Source organism: Scomber scombrus, chromosome 18 (assembly GCF_963691925.1).
Source record: "Scomber scombrus chromosome 18, fScoSco1.1, whole genome shotgun sequence".
Classification (NCBI taxonomy): Eukaryota; Metazoa; Chordata; class Actinopteri; order Scombriformes; family Scombridae; genus Scomber; species Scomber scombrus.
Genome location: NC_084987.1, coordinates 14,782,627 through 14,802,506, shown reverse-complemented (window position 1 = coordinate 14,802,506; position 19,880 = coordinate 14,782,627). Strand labels below are relative to the sequence as shown.

At 38.9% G+C, this 19,880-nt stretch overlaps 4 protein-coding genes across 4 annotated transcripts; 2 read left to right on the top strand and 2 right to left on the bottom strand.

Moving 5' to 3' along the window:
- Positions 1–1,414: 1,414 nt before the first annotated feature.
- Positions 1,415–3,772, bottom strand: LOC133999584 (small integral membrane protein 10-like protein 2A). The gene is made up of 2 exons (XM_062438819.1): positions 3,408–3,772; positions 1,415–2,356 (listed from the first exon to the last, which is right to left on the bottom strand). Exons 1-2 carry the CDS (start codon positions 3,585–3,587, stop codon positions 2,336–2,338), a joined length of 201 nt encoding a protein of 66 aa, XP_062294803.1. The 5' UTR covers positions 3,588–3,772; the 3' UTR covers positions 1,415–2,335.
- A 2,652-nt stretch (positions 3,773–6,424) lies between these two features.
- On the top strand, positions 6,425–12,148 carry LOC134000240 (ras-related C3 botulinum toxin substrate 1-like). The gene is made up of 6 exons (XM_062439582.1): positions 6,425–6,738; positions 8,029–8,100; positions 8,630–8,747; positions 8,960–9,022; positions 10,156–10,315; positions 10,419–12,148. The coding sequence occupies exons 1-6, from the start codon at positions 6,704–6,706 to the stop codon at positions 10,547–10,549; spliced, it is 579 nt and encodes a 192-aa protein (XP_062295566.1). The 5' UTR covers positions 6,425–6,703; the 3' UTR covers positions 10,550–12,148.
- Positions 12,149–12,604: 456 nt separating this feature from the next.
- On the bottom strand, positions 12,605–15,253 carry LOC134000239 (inactive serine/threonine-protein kinase 19-like). The gene is made up of 7 exons (XM_062439581.1): positions 15,157–15,253; positions 14,598–14,693; positions 14,361–14,503; positions 14,037–14,272; positions 13,705–13,802; positions 13,424–13,571; positions 12,605–13,255 (listed from the first exon to the last, which is right to left on the bottom strand). Exons 2-7 carry the CDS (start codon positions 14,689–14,691, stop codon positions 13,210–13,212), a joined length of 765 nt encoding a protein of 254 aa, XP_062295565.1. The 5' UTR covers positions 14,692–14,693; positions 15,157–15,253; the 3' UTR covers positions 12,605–13,209.
- A 342-nt stretch (positions 15,254–15,595) lies between these two features.
- On the top strand, positions 15,596–19,876 carry dxo (decapping exoribonuclease). Its single transcript, XM_062438532.1, has 7 exons — positions 15,596–15,785; positions 16,348–16,814; positions 16,976–17,202; positions 18,734–18,953; positions 19,079–19,214; positions 19,351–19,445; positions 19,549–19,876. The coding sequence occupies exons 2-7, from the start codon at positions 16,354–16,356 to the stop codon at positions 19,682–19,684; spliced, it is 1,275 nt and encodes a 424-aa protein (XP_062294516.1). The 5' UTR covers positions 15,596–15,785; positions 16,348–16,353; the 3' UTR covers positions 19,685–19,876.
- Positions 19,877–19,880: the final 4 nt, after the last annotated feature.

The following is a 19,880-nucleotide window of genomic DNA, read 5'->3' as shown; positions in this document are numbered from 1 at the left end:
AAGAAGTGCACATTCAAGGTAAGTGATGAATGGGCCTGCTGGCTAAGATTCATTCATTACACGTGTTCACTCTCTCCCTAAACACAGAGATGAAGCAGAGGATTTCCTAATTGTTTGAGGAGCAGTAGGAAAGTGCTTATTTCCTATAGTAGTAGCCTTCTGAACATATGAATGACACATTTTATGAAAGTATCAAACAATATATAACTGTCGCCGGCCAAAACTTATATTATAAATAGGCCTATAATGAAACATCAGAATTATTAAATGACCACAAAGTCAGTTTTAGGAATACCCTTTTTTATATTTAGATTTCCCCCAACTATGTCCTGTATCACAGCCAGTATCTGCTTCTAAGAGGCTGGCAGCTGATCATGTGTGATTTCAAGAGGAAATCCAGTATTGACAGTTGCTGCTCCTGTGTGGACAGATTCGGTACTACAGCAGAGTCACGTTTTCCAGTAGAAGGCGGCGGCCTCAAGTATATCTATCTATCTATCTGTGTTGTTGATGAATCTAAACTTCAGTGATGCATGTGGAGTTGCAGCAATGAAATACATCCGTCAACTCATTGACCGATGCATCTGATATTTTATTGTGTACAGAAATGGCCAAAACAATGGTTCAGTGTATTTGTGCACAATGATCTGTTTGTGTCAAAATACCAAGAACCCCCCGTGAGTTAACGTACCTTATAGTGAAGCTTTGCTCAGGTAATTTTGCTGAAACCTCAGAGTCTAAACCTAAAGCTTGGCATTTTACATTTTTACTGAACACTGTACAGACTTGTTAAAACTCATATCAAATTATAAGTGCTTCAGTATATTTTTTGTAAAAAACAATTTCAATTTTTGACTTAAATACATTTGCAAAACAATGTATTCAAAATCCAACATGTTTTCACTTTCTCAATATGGATATAATGATCAGCAAAAAATGCATCCCTTTAAAATTGAATCTAAAACTTCAGTTTAGTGATATGTATATTTACTGATGTAACTTTAAAGTAACTTATTGCACTGAACTAGTGAAAAAAGATTAGTAGAGAGGCAGACTGAAGATATTGCAATAATTTAGATTATTTTAGGCAGTGGTTAATGTTATCATGCATTAAACACAGGATCATGTTTTAATCCAAATACAATGTTGTACTTTGCAAGAGTTTTAATGTTTTTGCTAGTGTGTTTTTGTCTTTTTTAAATGTAATTTCTATAATGAAAAAAACAACCACCAGAGAATACAAATCTTCTCATTGCTGAATAATTCACCAGAAGAGAGTATTTCAGTGTCGAGGTACTTCGAAACACTGCTGAAAAACATCCCAATAAAATCAAAGGGAAAAATAAGCTTTCCTTGTAAAAGCTTACAGTTTTAAGAAGACAGAAAATGCTGAGAAGGTTGATGTCATCAATTTATTACTCCCCGAACTCAATCATCCTTAATTCCTGTGACTTCAAAAAAACCCTCACACACACACATTGACCACAGACATAAAAACTTGAGACAAACATAGCTACAAAAAGTTAATTTTCCAAGTAACCTTTTTTCCACTAACATCACCTTTCCAGTGCCACTGATATGGAGAAACACAACAGTGAGTGTGACGACGTGTGTGTGCGTGTGTATGTGTGTGTGTGTGTGTGTGTGTGTGTGTGTGTACGAACACAAAGAGGACATGCAGTGAGTCCCCTCGAAACTGCATTACCGACAGACAACACATTTCCAGTAAAACAGTTGCAGAGAGGTAGCTGTACTGTTGTAAGACCATGTACCTGTTACACAACGTACCCCAAAATCTGTTAAGGTGTGTGAGCCACAGTGGATGAAAAACATGCTTGTTTGTATCATGCGGTGTTAGATATTTACTTTTTAAATTAAACTGAATCCACTTCTTCCTGTGAGATGTTTACACTGGGAGGCTAATAAACATACATATCAGACAAAAAAAAAAAAAAAGTTTCAACAGCAACAATCATCAAATCCGGCGCTCCTTCAACACAATCTTCGTGGATAGGACAAGCGGCTCCTGAATCTCAGGCGTCAAGTTAGAGAAGGGGACTCCAAGGCATCTTTTCCCTTCGCCTGCTCACATGTTGCTGCAGCTCATTTTTCGCTGGCATCGCCGCTGTCCTTCCCCTGCAAAGGCACTGGACTCCTGTGACAAAAGCTGACTGCAACAGCCGGCTGTGTCACTTTGTCGCATTGTCACACCAGTTTGCAGAATGAGTATCTTCGTCCTCCACATCGCCGCACGGTGTCAGCCCGTTTTCTTGGAGTGTGTAAACATGGCAGTGCTCACAGTTACAATTTAGGTCCAAACGCGGGCATTGGAGAGTCAGTGGATTTCAATGTGGACCTGTGAACAGACGAGGAGGCTGTCAGGAAACATTCAAAGCAAGTGGACGAAACGGTTAACTATCTTGGAAAATCAAAGAAATAAGAAAGAATATTAATTTTATGGTTTCTTTAGATTTCTATGAGAGTAAACTGAATATCTTCAGGTTGGTCGGTACAAAACAAGACATCTGAGGTCACATCTTGGGCTTTGGTAAACAGTAATTGTCATTTTTCCCATTATTTTTTTGACAAACATACACTCAGCTGTCAGTTGTATGGCTGTGGTGTGTGTGGACCTGCTGAATTGTGTTGCTTTTTTAAAAAGTAAAACCATAAAAAAATTAACTGGCAACAATTTTGATAATTATTTTTGAGAGGACAAAAAATGAAAACAGGTAAGGAGTAAATGAAAGTAGTGAACAAATAATCACATGAGTAAGTGCTGAAAGTAGTTGAACTGTCTGTTATATTGTAAATAATATAAGCAGATAGTTCAAATGTCTGCAGTGTAAATTAAGTATCAGTGGGTATGTAAGCAGAGGAAATAATCAAAGTGTCTAGTTTAAGTGGCTGAATTTCCTTTTAAAGAGCAAAATCTGATGAAGCTAAAACTGAAAACAGCTGAAATGTCAAATGTCAAAAAAGTGGAAGCTCTGAAATAAGCTGAACTGTCATCTATGAATAAATTAATCAACTCAAGTCAGGTGAATAATTGTTAATTATTTGATCTTTTAAGTTATTTTGCTAGTAAAAATACAAACTATTTCATGTATCTCTGTATACACACAATACAAATACACTAGCACCACAAACTACAACCTCCAAAAATGACCATAAAATTGAATAAACACCTCTTTAAAACAAAAACTGCACACTGTAGCCTCATAACAGCAGCGTTTACTGTAGGGCTAATGTATAGGACTGCGTCCGTTTGAGCTAGGTGTAACAAATAATCTGATAACTGAGTGTAAATCGAGTTAAGAGCAGGGCCTTCCCCATCAGCTGCTGGCTTTACAGCGAGGTAACATTAAACCAGGAGACTTCAGAGAGATGATCATTTGTATAGTTACCTGTAATCTGACATTAAACATCATCGATGCCACAAGGTAGATATAGGGGAATCTGATTCGCAACCGCCATGCGAGATCAAAAAATATCAACAAAGTCCTCGTCAAGCCTTTGGAAAACACTCCGTAAGTCCGACCAGCGGAGCCCGAAAATCGGAGCACTAAATAAGACAAACCCGCCATTAAAGGCGAAGTCTCCCCCTAGCAGTGTCTAAGGAGACGGTGTCAGATAGTGGTGAGTGATGTTTGACAGGTCATGTTTCTATCGCTGGCTGACACCGAGCTCCATTTTTACATCGGCTGGATGCGTCTGGCTGCTTGTGTTGGCAAAACTGCTCCACCCCGACGGCTGCTCCTCCACCGAGCCCTGTTATGGTGTTGGTCATCGGGGGGACCAATAACGCGGTGACACACGGATCTGACGAACTAGTGTTCGCCCCGAGCTCTGACTCTCAGGCAGATGTCTTAATTAACAGATCAAATAGTGTACAAGCAGTGTTGGGGAGTAACTAGTAACTATTAATTTAATTACACAATAAATGTAACTTTAATCTGTTAAAGTTGCTGAGAAAATTGTTTAATTCAATTAAAGTTACTTGTGCAAATGTTGATGATTACTGTTGAAGACAAATCACTCAAGTCCTTATTGTTGAGTTTATTGATATCCCAGGATGGTGGTGGGCACACTGACTCAGAGTGGGTCTGAGACAGTGGACTGATCCAGTTTACAATGTTTTGTTGTCCATACGTCTGTAACAGTTTTACCTTTTGCTAGGTGGCAAGGTCTCATCAGTGTGTATGACTCAGCTACTTGGACGGAGCTTGAGGTTGGCAGGGCAGCACTTTTAATAATTGAAAAGTTATCACAAATTGCATACACTGCGTACGGCACTCCATTTTCTATAAAAGCAGAGCCGTCAGTGTGGAAAACAAGATCAGAGTTGTAGACAGGACTTTCTGAATAGTTAGGATGAGGTTTAGATGAACATGAGATGATATCCATGCAGTTATGGGGATCACCATAACTGCATCTTCTGTAGATAGTAGTAGCTATAGTAATCTTTTGAGTGTAATATGTGTAATATATTATCATAAATGTTCCTTCAACGTTATTTTTTGTTACAATTTTTAAATGTAGTTTTTATCAAGTTTTCCGATTTTTTGTTTTTTTTGTGTTACAACAAATTTGATCCAACATGTACATGTACTCGACAGGACGGTCAACTCTTTTGTCTACCTTCAGCTAAAATAACTAACCATTGTATGTCTGTAGAATCCCTTCCAAAAACTTTAAAGTACATTCACTTTTGGCCACAATCCACTTACCAATTCTTTAAATCAACATTTCTACTCAGCAGATATAAGTAATTTCCATTAGTGTAAGGAAAGCGAACCAGATCCCTACAAAAATGAAATACATCCACAAGTATTGGGAGAGCGAATCAGATAACTACTTCTTCCCACCGATCCTGCATAGGCCTATTCTCACTAGTCCCTCTCTGGACTATCTCACAGTGTTCTCAACACTGGGGACCAACCTATGGTCCTATCTTAGGCGACCAACCCTATGGCCCTATCCTCGGAATTATTCCTCACTGGCAATAACTTCTTCACTGATGTTAAGTTGATTGACTCAAAATGCTTAACCTGTAGAAGAGCGAGTCAGATTCTCAGGCTAGGAAGAAACAGTCAATCTCACAATGAGGACCAAGTCCTAGGTTATGAAGTTCTAGCATTCCTATACATCTTAGCAACCATCCTTAACCTTTCAAAGCCACACAGCAAACTTACTTAAAATTCGGTTGCCGTCACCCTTCTTTGGCACTCCAATTCACAGACCTCCAACAATACACAGCAACAATAATTAGGTTTTCTAAAGGACCTTCACCTATGAAATTTGGTTCTCAAGTTACTGGCGTGTTCTTGGTCTGGAAAATGAGTCTCCGTGGAAGGTCTGTTGCCATCCAGGTAATGGCACTATTTATTGAAGAAAAATCACTCAAGTCCTTGTTCAAAGTTTGCTGTGGTGTTGGATGTTTATTGATATCCCGGGATATCGGTGGGCACACTGACACCGAGTGGGTCTGAGATAGTGGACTGACCCAGAGCAAATGAAATGGAGGCATTTTATACAGTAAGACCAAGGCAGTGATCAGCAAAGAAAGTGCTCCTATCCTTTCTCTCTCTCCTCTCCACTCTCTCCTTTAAGATTTTGCTCAAGAGGAGGATTCTTTTTAATATTTTGTGAATAAATCACACATGGACTTTAATGGTGTCACACTAGCAGTTAAGCCCATGCCAGACTTTTGACGTTTTTCATAAAATATCTTAATTTCATATTCCAAAATCTACATGAACTAATGAATACATTTTCAAATGAGACATATATCTTGCTTTATTGGAAATGATCTCCATTATAAATCATGTCAGTATCCATGAAAAACACCTGAACTTAGATTTTGGTGGGCTTAATGGGTACACTTACCCTAACTGTTAAAAACATTTAGTAAGTAATCAAAAAGTAATGAAATATAAAAAGTTACATTACTTTGATTAAGTAATTGAAATAGTTACATTACTTATTACATTTTAAATAGGGTAACTAGTAATCTGTAACCTATTACATTTCCAAAGTAACCTTCCCAACCTTGGTCTGGAAGGTATATTTAAAGCCCCTTATTTGTTTATTGGGGCAATACACAGCCTGTAGGGTAGTGTTAAGGGCATTAAAGCCCTTTCACATGCACGTCATGTCCTCAACCGGTGTCTCACTCTAAATAGTCCGTCTTACTCGGGATCGCTTTTAACTAACCGAGCTAAATGTACTTTTAAAACTGTTAACATCCCGATGCATTTTGTCTTATTACATCCCATGATTTAAATAAAACAGCGGGATTTCTGTCTACCTTTTGAAGACGTCGAAGTGTCCGTGGGCGTATCAACCCACCTAGTGCACCGGATGCACCACCTGGTGGTGGTGACTAGCTTCATTTTTTCTCTTCCTCAGGGGTGGTGGCCGCTGTTTTGCTTCATAGCTTCCCGATCAGCCCGGCGAAAGCATGGGAATGTAGCGAGGGGAATTTCAGTGTAAACTTGTGTAAAAAGTCCTCGATAAGTTTCTGTAAGTTTCCCCGACTAGCTGTTCTGCATCTTAGGAGCTCCGCTGTACCGTCGAAGGCCGATTGAGAGACGCTGTTTTGGGACATTTCTCCCCCGACAGACCCCGGACAAAGGAAAAGAGTTACCGCTAACGTTAGCTGGCTCCCGGGCTAACTTAGCATTCCTCTAGCTGCGGCGCAATGCAGGCCATAAAGTGTGTCGTTGTCGGGGACGGGTGAGTCAACTTAATCCAGCTGACTACTAGTTTGTGACTCACATTTAGTGTTTAACTTGACGCCCAAATGTCCAAGTGTAACATCAGCTAAATACGGTGTGAACATAACCAGCATTTTACTTCAGATTTTCCCCAAAACGGGTAAAGTTAGCTAACAAGCTTTAACTTTAACTACCTGTTTATGTCACATGGGTATAATTAAATAACTACAATAGTTTTTATATAACATGAATTATTCGTTTATAATCAGTGACTTTCGCTGTGATAACGCTAACAAAACAGCTAGTATGAATGATTGTTTTCCTCAGTGTTGGGTGAGTCAGACATCACCGTGCAGCTCACCTATCCCTGAAAAACCTGAGTTTAAACTTATATTTGGCAATAGTTGCTTTCCAGTTGAGTAATTGGAGGTGTTTAAGCTGCTTGTTTGTGTCATTTAGTGCAGTAGTATTTAGCTGCAGTGAGTGATGAAGTGTTGTGTTACACATGTGGCGTGTTTCTGAAAAAGTTAAAAGTTAAATCAGAAATGCTCGGTGTGCAATGGCTAACCTTTGACAGATGATTAAACAATGAGTTCCGGCAGTCGTTCAGATGCGTAATGATATGTGGGAGGTTAAACACACTCATAACTTCTTGTTCTGGGTGTGGTGGATGCCGCAGCAGCAGATTCATTGATGGGCCAATGTCTATGTCTACTTTATTTTCGTTTTCGATCAAGGAAATCATTACAGGGAATAAGATTTATAAATGTATCAAATTAGGTCACCTAGTGGTTGAAGTCATTGAAAACATCTGATTTGGTTAAATCACCTCCATATAGTGATCTTGCAGTTTTGTTTTCAGATTTTGTGAAGCCAATTCAAAGTAAGGGAGGACTGTAGTTCATTTAAACAGTGTTGGGATTTAAACTAGGAGGCAATCCTGGTAATCATTTATTGTCAGTCATTTTATGAGCAAACAACCTTTGGTTAGAGCTTCATAAATGTTTGTTGGTGGAATTGTTTTACAATAGTAGACTAAATAGCTTTGGGTTTTGTGACTTTGATCACACAAAACAATGATTCAGAACACGTACATCTTTATTGATATTTTTCACTATCTTGACATTTAATATAGAAAACCACAGATTAAAGTATAATGAGAATGATGGTTAGTGACACACCTAGTGTTGACCTGTTAAGTGGGATGCTGGTTAAGATCATAACCCAGTAGTACAAAAGGAAAAAATGTCTTTTGGGGGTCAGATTGTTAATACTTAAAAGTATTTTTTCCTCTTCTTCACTCCCCCAGAGCTGTGGGTAAGACCTGCCTGCTCATCAGCTACACCACCAATGCCTTTCCAGGAGAGTACATCCCCACAGTGTGAGTATCTGAGGCTGTAACCCTGTCTGAATTATTTATTTTTTAATGTATGACAACAAGTCAGTCAACTCTAGCCATACATTACTTGTCTCCACGCTGATTTCAGTCCTTCACTCAAAGCATAGATGAAGGTGACATCTTATTCCTTGCTTTTTGAGATAGAAATTTGGTTTGCTTGCAGAACAGATTACAAATCATTGCTGTGGACTGTGACTAAGCTTGCAAAACAGCCAGGAAACGAGATAATGCGGGCAGTTTAGAGGAAAGCTTGCTCCATATCTGATTCTAGACCAGCTGTGGTGACTATGTTGATTTTTATCACTGTGGTATTGCAGGGCTTTGGTCCAGCAGAGCCAGATTGTGATGAGTAATTTTCAGCCTTTGAGGCAAAGCAGCCCAACAGATAATTAAGAACTAGTTTTACACTTTAAGACTTGTGTGTTGTTGTGTTAATTGCCTGCCAGGTTTGATGTCAGCGTTTACTTCATATGAGGCCTTTGGCTCATTTAGATTTTACCACTTCCATCAGGTTCGACAACTACTCCGCCAATGTTATGGTGGATGGGAAGCCCGTGAATCTGGGCCTTTGGGATACAGCAGGACAAGAAGACTACGACAGACTCCGCCCACTTTCCTACCCACAGACGGTACAATAAAAAAACAGTCACACAATGCTGTATTAAATGACACTTATTGTGACTCTGTGACACACAGTAGCAAATTTTGATCTTGTTGGTGTCCTTACCTAATCCGTTTGGGTGTGCTGAATGAAATAAGGAAGTCGAGATATTTTTTTTTACAGTACTCAAGGAAGTGATGTTAAAGAGGGTGTGATTGCATTGTTTCTTTTTCTTACCAGGATGTGTTTCTCATCTGCTTTTCGCTTGTGAGTCCGGCCTCGTTTGAAAACGTCCGTGCCAAGGTGAGTGAATGCAGTGACTGCATGGTTTAAAAAAAGAGAGAGAGTGCTTTAAGATATGATAAGATGCAACGTGATTTTGATGAGCACAACTTGGATGTTTTTTTTTTCACTGCAAAGCTAACTGGCTCCAAAAATGCTCAGATTGTAAATAGAGAAACAAATAATGTCAGCAGTGTGTTGATAATAAAGTTAGAAGTAATAAGCACAGAGTGACATGTTTAGAGGTCAGTTTATTTCGCTTTCCATGGTACTTATGTGGAATATATAGGAAGTCCAGACAGGGTCTAAAACAGATTTTCCTCTGAGTTCAGAAATAAAGTTAACCCTGATAAATTACATTAATATTTTACTGTTAATTGCACAGAATTGTTTTCAATCCTGACAATAATGTGCCCTTTATGGCCAGCGTTTACCATCTTATCCATCACAGAAGCACATGGTAACATGAGACAACTTGCATATAAAATCTTTATACACTCAATTAGAGGATGACGGTTAATGCAAATCCTGCCAGTTCAGCTGAATCTGCACACTGCACATTAGCTCCCAATAAATAATGAACGTAACACTTTAGATAAAGCTTCTTAAACATAGTTATTTTTCTTGAAGCCTCATGTGCGCAGTTAGATTATCTGGTTTTTGTCTGTTACTATGGCGACAGAAACAGCCAGACTCTTAAGTGTGTTTCTTCTTCTTAATTGTTTGTTCACCATGAAACAAATGGAAGATAAATTGCAGTGACTCATTTTTCTGGATTTGCTCTGGACTAACTCAGGCTGTAAATGCTGACCATATCCAATAAGGAATATATATTAATTCCCACATTTACTTTTAGCCATTTATTTGGAGATTTTGGTCCTTATATTACATCTACACTTTTTATTACTTCTAATCTTATTCTAGTTGTGTCATCATACTGTACACCCTTTACTTGGTTGAATGTTTTATCTGCTATCTTTAAGCATATTTCCCCCATGTGTCTCAACAGCATCCTAACCCTAACCCACCCCCATAGCTGCTGTTTTCTAGCTAAATTAATCATAGATATTTTTTATTTTTATGAAATGTTCAAAATAACACACACAAGTTTGGAAAGTTATCCCCATCTCCTCACTGTCATGTTTTCTGTGCAGTGGTACCCTGAGGTGAGACACCATTGTCCCAACACACCCATCATCCTTGTGGGCACCAAGTTGGATCTGAGAGATGACAAGGACACTATGGAGAAGCTGAAGGAGAAGAAACTCTCTCCGATCACCTATCCCCAAGGCCTGGCGATGGCCAAAGAGATTGGTAACACTTACCTGAGATTTTCTGATAGAGATGTCACAGTTATTTCAGGAACATTTAAAAAAATGTATAATCCTAAATCTCTCTCTCTATACAACTCCCACAGGCTCCGTCAAGTACCTGGAGTGCTCAGCCCTGACTCAACGTGGCCTTAAAACTGTGTTCGACGAGGCCATCCGGGCCGTACTCTGCCCTCCACCCGTGAAGAAGAAGGGGAAGAAGTGCAGCCTCCTCTAAGACTTCCTCCACTGGAACGGTTACAGGGGAACATGACCGCTAGTGGTTAGGGTGGCTAAAGACACAGGAGAAACACACCAGTATACACACGATAACAATGTACTTCAGATTCTTTCCTTCCATACGTGTAGCTACAGCAGTTATACCAACCATTTCCATGAAGAATTTGACATAGGGTCAGATTTAGGAGAAGGAGTTGGAAGATTATAGACCCTAGTTTTTTTTCTTAACATCGTATACTGTCTAGACAAGACTATGAAATTACAAAATTCTTGAGGCCTTCTAAACATGGATTGGATTTTTCTTTTTTTTAATGTAAAAATGGACCGTGGAATGTTTTCAATTTGTTCTTCCACTGGTTGTCCTCCTTTTTTGTTTACAGTCTTGGTTGTTTGTCTTGAGTGGAAGAAATATTGCCAAATACATTCTGCAGACACGCTGTATTTTAGTCGATAAGAAAACCTTTGTTCTATTGTCTCAAACACACTACACCTTCAAAACTACAGTTGACCATTTGCTGTTGTGTGTTGCTGTTTGTTCAGCTCCATGATCGATGGCATCTTATTAAATTCCATTTTTGCGAGTGCAGTCATGTGTCATCGCACTGTCAAACAAGGAACTTGAAGTAACCATCTGTGAAGTTCTTTTTTTTGCCTCAAATAACTGTTCATGTATCATAATCTCTTATCAGTAGTTAGTTTTTTCAATCCTAGCACATGATTTATGTAAATTCATTCTCATGGATTGAATGACGCCTGAGATATACTGAAAATTCAGACCTGGAACAGGTCTGCTGACACCAACAGTGCTATTAATCCCTGAAAAATCCAAACGATCCAGTATTTTATGTGTTTGGCTCCCACTGGACCTGTCAGGTTTATGGTTGTTTTTTTTGTTTTTGTTTTTTTCTTTTACAGCATTTCCCTAGAAGTGTCTCAACTGTATAGCCCAAGAGTGCAAAGCTGACAACTTTATTAGATATCAGATTAGAACTGTGTAGGTGTTTTGGTGGCGGGGAACAAGAGCACCTTTAATGCTCTGTGGGCATTTATCAGAAACCTTTTGTGCAGCACATTTGATTTTTTTTAAATAGCATCACTACTGGCTAAGCAATGTCACTATCACTAAAAAGAGCATTTATGCCTGCTTATAACAGTAACAAAGCTACTGTCGGTTATGGTGTAGTATACAGTGTACTTATCTTTTTGTTATAATCATGTGATTGACCATTTTGTATCTTTCTTCACAGAAGTTACACTTCACTCACTGTATTGTTAAACTAACACTATGAATATCCTTTGTTTATTACCTCTACAGTTAACGCTACCTTAATCTCCCTACAAGCCTAGCTTTTTGTAATTAATGCTGATAGCATGTATGTGCAACATATACTGAAAACTAAGATTAGAATTGCTACAGTTATATTTTTTGCCTATTTACAAAATGTATTTGAACTACTAGATCAGGGGTTAAGTACATGTTGCTCATCTGTATTGTATTCAGACATCAAGCTGTGCTTTAATTCAAGCCAATGTTGTGACTCTTTAGTTTTATGGAAAAAAGCTATTGTCACTTTTTGAAAAAGCCAATAAATTCCAATAAAACTGAAACTCAGCTCTGCCTCTTTGTCGGACAACGCAACTTCAGTTACCACCTGGATGCAACAGTTTTAACACTAGCACTAAAAGTGAGAAAATATAACTGACTAACGTATTTTGTCTGACAGTAAATATTTCACTCAGACCATCCTATGAAATGCACAAACGGTACAATGAAATGAAAAACCTGAATAAATGGATAGAGAAACAAATAATGCAGATGCTTCCACATAGATGCACTGCATGGTACAGTTAACATCCAATCATTGATGCTGATGATCATTGTTGGGGCACAGATGTCTCAACTGGCTGGTGTTTCAACAGGAACACTGAAGCCGTTCTAGTGGCATGTGGTGGCCCAACACCTTACTAGGACACTTTATGTTGGTTTTTCCTCTAATTTGTCACTCGTTTGTAGATCAAGAGAACAAATAAGGACACTTTTGCCAGTAAAAAATGTGTGTAATGGCAACATATTGATATCACAGATGTTAAAAATGATGCAAAGTTGATTACAGCTAAGCTTTTCAAATAATAATTGCATCAGCAATAGAATGCTCAGTAAAGTCACATATTTTAATACAAGTGTGGACTTCTTACATTGAATGTAACATTAACGAAAAGGCTTTGTGGAGATCATTTTTCATTATTGTAATTGGATTTCAATTCACCCAATTGCACAAAAAAGTAAGAGGTCCAGAGGTATTTGACTCCTTGTCATCCAAATCTGGCAATACAGTTAGCAACGGAAAGCCAAAGTTCACACATCACACAGTTAGAATGGTTGTATCAACTATAATCATACTGCCCACATATGAGGGCAATAAAACAAACAAACCCAAAACCATTTCAAATCATTTTACAAGAAAAATCAAAACCTGACAGTCATGTCAACATAATTGACAATTCATCAACCCACAAGGTTTTTATAATACATTTGGCCAGAATCAAAACCTGAAACCTTAAATAAAATCTTCTCAGTCTACTTTTGTGTATCTAAGGCGTTTTTTTATAGTCAGTCTCTTATTGGCCTCAACCAGACGTCAGTCATCCTGCAGTAGTTCAGGAATCCACAAATCGCAACATTGTCCCTGAAGTTGTAGGTATGCTGGAAAGAAAACAACACATAATTCAGTAAACTAAGATTTACGACACACTCATGTATCAAACCGATTCTCCAATGACCAAAGATTCAAAAAATCTATATATATATATATATATATATATATATATATATATATATATATATATATTTTTTTTTTTTTTTTTTTTTTACCTTTCTACCAGCTCTGCACCAACAATGTCATGAATATGGTATTTCATGTGGAATTTCACTTGTGAAGTTGTTCGCCGCTGCTCCAGCTCTGCCTTTAAGACTTCACTGTATTTGGATTTCTTGACCATGCCAAGCACAGCTTTACGACCTAAGAGGAGAACCCAGAGAGATGGTCAGAAACAAACAATCCATTTCATTAGCAAGACACTGTCAATGACCCAGGGAAATGAGAGACATCTAGATGAGACTCTCTCCAGCTGTCTGGTGATCTTAAAACCCACCTTGTATAAAGTACTTGGTGAATTTGCCAGAGTTTGGAATGGAGAGCCACCAGCTACCCGCATCCCTCACAGTCAAGACGCCCGACTTCACCAGCTGCCTAATGGTCAGAAAATAAAGGAGAGTATCAAAATGATAAGTCCGAGATCTCAAACAAAAGTATTTACACATGCTGCAAATGTATAGAAGAGCTCAAAACTAGAAACTAAAAACCCTGAAAAGGTTAAACTTAAAGTCCACTGTGGGGGTTAAATCTTCAAACTTCAGTTATTGCGATACTATTTCACAGAGCAAGACAAAAAAGAAAAATTATGAGGTTTTTTTTCTCCCATACGTTATCTCAGAGTCTGTGAAGAGGAACTCTCTGATCATCTTGTCTTTGCTGAAGCTCAGTTCTGTACAAGGCGACAACACTTTCTCCAAGAACTTCTCTACTGTCCCTCGTGTCTCTCTGCCCTCCTCTCCCGCCAACACTTTGGCCCTGTAGTCCGAAACGAAAACTAGCCCGAAAGCTTCTGCATCAAACCCGAGCTGGAACATGAGCAGTTCTCCTTGTTCACGCAGTTTATTCTGTGAACCATAAGGAGGAGAAAAGATTGTTTTCACATTCAGATCAAAGGAAATGGTTAAATTAAATGCCACAAAAAATGCTTCTTACCACCTCCTTGTCCACCATAGTTTTGTCATTGTGTATGCTGTACAGTTGGTGTTTGAGCACAAGTTGAGGCAAGGTGTCATTGAAGACCTTTCGGGGGAACAGTGTCATGATGTACGCCAGGGTGGATCTGATGTCAGCTGGTCCTTTTAAGTAAAGGATGCAATGTGAATTTTATAACCTACATTGAGATTTTTTAACAAAACTGTAATAAGCTATGAAGTGAGCAGCTACACCTACCTTCATCCTCACTGATAACTCCAAACTTGTGAGTGCCATTTCTTCTTTTCTTCACCTTGAAAGTGTCTGAAATCAGAGCCCGTTTCCTGTTCATACCTGGTGGGAAAAATGCATGGGAAATAAATGACCATCCCTGTGACCTGACAACAACTGAAATATCCACAAACACCAATATGAGGTTAATTCAGTAGCTTACTGAAAGTTACTGTTATATAATGAATCATGCCCTCTTGCTGTGTAAACGCACAAAGTAGTTTAGCCTACTGTTGCTGTTTTCTATTTGTATCCCCAGCAGAAACCCAACGCAGGCTGCCTTCAAATTTGGGCTTTAATTTATCCTTAATACATCCATAATTTTGACAGGACGCACAATTTGCCCCGACACCCCTAGTTTAAACCCACTCGACTTTCCTAACTTCCAAAGCGGTGTTATGTCAATATGTGTTCCCCTTTTAAACTAAGAGTAAACCGAGCTAATGCTGCTAGCTAAGTGTCACTGGGTCTGAACAATGAAGACACCAACATATATCTGACATGTTAAATCAGTTAAAAGCCTTACCTGGATAGCTACTAATGACAGAAATACTACTATTCGCATTGCTTTGGTCTCATTCAACACACCACTCACTGTTCACTGTTCACAGCTTCAACGGCTCCAACAGATAACTTTTAAAGGAGTATCTTCTTCTTCTTCTTCGGAGCGTAATGGCGTCGCTCTACCGCCTCCCTCTGACTCATATAGTCCTCCTCAATGTCCCGTAGTAATACACGACGACGACTAATAAGCGGGTCGGATGGAGACATTATAGATGTGTTTGTTTAGTATCTGTCATATTTGTACTATTAAAGACATGATTACATTAATTTAATTGAATCTCTGCTCCACCCTCCGGAGCAGGAGGTGGAGGTAATGCTCATAGACATGGTAACGCTTGTTGCCAACCACCGAGTAAAACCAAGAAGAAGAAGAGGAAGCGGAAGGAGCGTTGTTTTGAGTTATCGTTTGATGCTAGCTGGCAGCTAGAAAAAAAACCCCTACTTTTTTAGCAGTTGTTATGCTCACTTGTCGTATTTATATCAATCAGGAAAAAATGTTGCACCTTATGATAGCATTTTTTGACTCGAAGTCGTGTTTATTATCGTGACTGACTGAGAATTGACACAAGTTAAGCTGATTTTGTCACTGAGGTATGTTAAATAAAAAACGTTTCGTACTTGCACAAACATGCCGGTTGTATATAAGTATTTACTCAACCAAAATATGTTATTTAGTGTTTGAGAGGGTTTTTCATTACAGTGTAGTTATTTTATGTTCCATGTGTTTCTTTGTACTAACAGCAAATTTCTATGTTAGCAGAATTAAATTTACCTTCATCGAAACTGCATGCATGCAAATACTCATATACAGTATAAATTATTACATTTAAATATGCATATGCATTTTATTTACATATACATTATACAGTAAACTTATTTACAGAGACAGGACTCAAAAGGTGTTGCACTTTAATCAGAAAGATAAGATAACTTTATTGATCTGAGTGTGTCTGAAGTCTGCAAATAGCACTGTTAGCAGTTTGAAATAGGGTTGTTGCACATGTAGCTGCAATAAAAAAGGTTTGTCAGGCCTCTTGTGTCAATAGATGAGGGAGAGCTTTCTTTTGGGCTCCAGTTGAACAAGACCACCACTGATGAATGATGAATTATTGTCACTCATTTCACATTGAGTTATTGCTCTTTTACCCAATAGAAAGCAATGGACCACCACAGATCCCACAATCCCACCTCCAGCTACCACAGCCAGTCGTCATACAAGAGACAGAGAGATGACACTGAAAGAAATCACAATGGAAATAAACACTTCAGACCAAACAACTACCACCATCAGTCTGGACCACCCTCGAGGCAAAACCCAGTCAGCCCTCAGGCTTTGAGCACCAGAAGGGAGCTGTATGAAAAAGACTTTCCTTTGTACAAACAGCCTGTGGAAGTGGGATGCTTTTCCCTCGACTCCAAGCGTAGATTCTTCAATGATAGCAGGCAGTTGAGATACTATGCGGAACCTGACAGAAATCCTAATTTTGACCTGAGGGATGGATACAAGGACCGCTTTATAAAGAGAGACGACAGTGTGAAGGAGAAGCTGGACCACATCCTGCGGTGGATCTTGGCCAACAGATCAAAGCTCATGACAAGGACGACCACGGCCTCATCATGGTAAGTGTCATTGTTAGTTTATTGTTTCAATACTTTTTTTTACCTGTGCAGTGTTACAGGTCCAGGTTGTCACAGAGGGTCAACCCAGACAGATACACACTTGTGATCAAAATTGTGTTTTCTTTCGTATATATTCTTTGATCAACCTATACTTTTAACAGTGCTTTAGATCTCAACTTTGTGACATGGCGTGGTCATCTGACCAAGCTACTGACCACTCCCTACGAGACCCGGGACGGCTGGTTGCTGGCGGTCACAAGGTTCAGGGGCACGCTTTACATCAGCGAAGTGGAAACAGAAGCTGCTCGCAGGGAACGAGACAACCGCACTGAGAGGCATGAAGAAATGATGTACTGGGGATACAAGTTTGAGCAGTACACATGCACAGGTTGGCAGGTTTATGCTGTAGTGTTATACTTTATACTAATATACTAATAAAACTGTTTGCTTTGTTTCCTTTCAAACCTTAGTCATTAACCACTGCTCAACTATATTTCACAGGCATTTTCTGTCAAATTATAAAAACATTTAGTCCTGGCACGCAGGTGGTTGTGTGGTTAAGAGCGCCTGCCATATACGAAGTGGACCCCCGTTTCGAGTCCCGGCCGGTGTCACACCCGTCTCTCTACTGTCAAAATAAAGGCATCTATGCCAGGAAAAAAAAAAAAAACATCTAGTCCAACATTTAATCATAGCCACAGAAGCCCATTGTAGGCAGAAAAATATAAGAAAATAAATGAAATGGTAGGAATTACAAAATTAGAAGTAGTTGTAATAAAATTGAGATACTACATCAAACTGATTAGATAGAAAGTAAACATTTTGATGTTTTGAGTCAAAATTGAGATACTAAGTTATATATATAAATTTTTACTGGGGAATTTATGAATTTTGATTTAAAGCTGGAGTGCGGGACTTTTGTCTCCCCTTTTCTTGCAGTGAGATTAGTTACAGAAACACTTGATGTGCTTACATCACAGACTGCTCTGTCACTACTCTTGCAGCTGTGAAACAGTGGATAAATTGTTTTGAGCATCACACAAACTCAGGAAATCACTCTTCACTATCAGAATGTGGTCGCCAACATTGTGGAAAGCCAAGATTAAATTCTTTTATCTCCATTTTAATTAGAACAAAGTTGACTCAAAGATTTCTCAGCCAGTGGAAGCCTCTAGTGTGCATGCTTTGTCCAGAGAGCATGTACAGTATGTATTCATCTGACCAGCGTGGGAATGTTGCCACTGACCAAGCTCCCAGGAACAGCTCTCTTTTGGGTCTGATAGGGGCCAAATATCATTTCTCCTGCACACATCATTCATCATTCATTTAGATGTAAAAGTTCCATTTCATGCAGATTTAAGGCTAATTTTGGACTTTTTGGACATGATCCTCTCATCATTTACATGTACTGTTACCAAAGAATTCCTCAATTTTGATTTAAAGAGAGTAATCATTACATCAAAAGCCCTTCCTTTTTCTCATGATTCATGACACATGATTCAGAGATCTAATTTATTAATTTCTCTTCCTCATCCTCCACTTCCTAATCTAACAATACATTTGAGGGAGGTTTGGACTGAGACCAACAGTGCTCTAAAGCTTTGTCGTGTGCCACCACTCCCACTTCTGAGTGGTCCAATCAAATCTGAAGAATTTGATTTTAATCCACCTCATAATTATACCACGCCCAGAAATCCAGTTCTTTCATTTCACTGTGAATTACAGTGTGTATCTCATAGTTTTATCTAACCATGCATATTTATTACTTTAAAATACCAAACTTTTCATGTGTTTGTCCAGCCTTCATACATAGTGTATCAGTCTGTCTTGTGATATTACATTTGACATAAAAAACCCAAATCATACAATGCACACAATGTGATAAGCAGATGTTTGAAAGACTTTGTCCATACCTGTAGATAACGTCCAGAGTTTACCTGACCCGGGTGGAGTGGTTAACACTAATGAGGCCTTCTGCACTGTGGTGCAAACTCGGCTGGCAGATCACAAGCTTCTGTTTTCTGGTGAGGTGGACTGCAGGGATAAAGATCCTAACGCTCCGGCAGCTCCTGCCTGCTACGTCGAGCTGAAGACCTCTGCAGAGATCTGCACCCCTAAACAGCGCAGCAACCTCCACAGGTAACATGTTTGATGAGACAGCAACTCTTCAGATAATTAACCTTTTCATATCATGCTTGCGTGTGTGTTTTTGGGTTTACCTACTCTCAGCTGTTTCAAAGTAAAATTTGTTGGGTGGTCCTCAGGTTCAAACTGCTCAAGTGGTGGGCACAGTCTTTCCTCCCTGGTGTCCCTCGTGTTGTAGCAGGTTTCCGGGATCATGAAGGAGTGGTCATTGATGTGGAGACTTTTCACATCTCTAAGATTTCACATCTCATCAAGGTACAATGTGATGAATGACTGTTCATCAAAAACTATTTTGTCAATTTCTGCAGCTAAAAGTAATTCGACATCAATAAATCTAAGCTCATGAGATAAATTCAACATATGTCTGTCTCCTATTTTCCTTTTTGGACAGAATGAACACAACTGCTGGAAACCAACAGTCTGTATGAACTTCTGCAGTGATTTCTTGTCTTTTGTGAAACATGTGGTTACTGAGGACAATCCTGGGTGAGTTACAATTATACGCACCTAATTCATTTTTAAGTAAATTGTTAAATGCAGTGTATTTGTAGCTCTCTGTGTTAATGAATCATTATTGTTTCCCTTCCAGTGTGGTGTATCTGTTCTCCTGGGAGCCCCGCAGAGATGTGACCTACTCAGTTCACAGAGACTCCCAGTATTCTTTCCTGCCACACTGGTATGTGGAGGAGATAACCAGTAGTCAAGACTCACGACATCCGTCCTGAGCTACAACTGATATATGATCAACTGGAACCGTTGATATATTGTTGTAAACCTCCAATGGAGGGTTCTTACTTACTCTTACAAAATACTTAAATTCACACAGGCTATGTGAATTAATTTAATGTCACTGATCATATACTACTACATGATCTTCTTGTTCATCTTTTACAATTAAACGTTTGGTTTTTTTCCCACCTG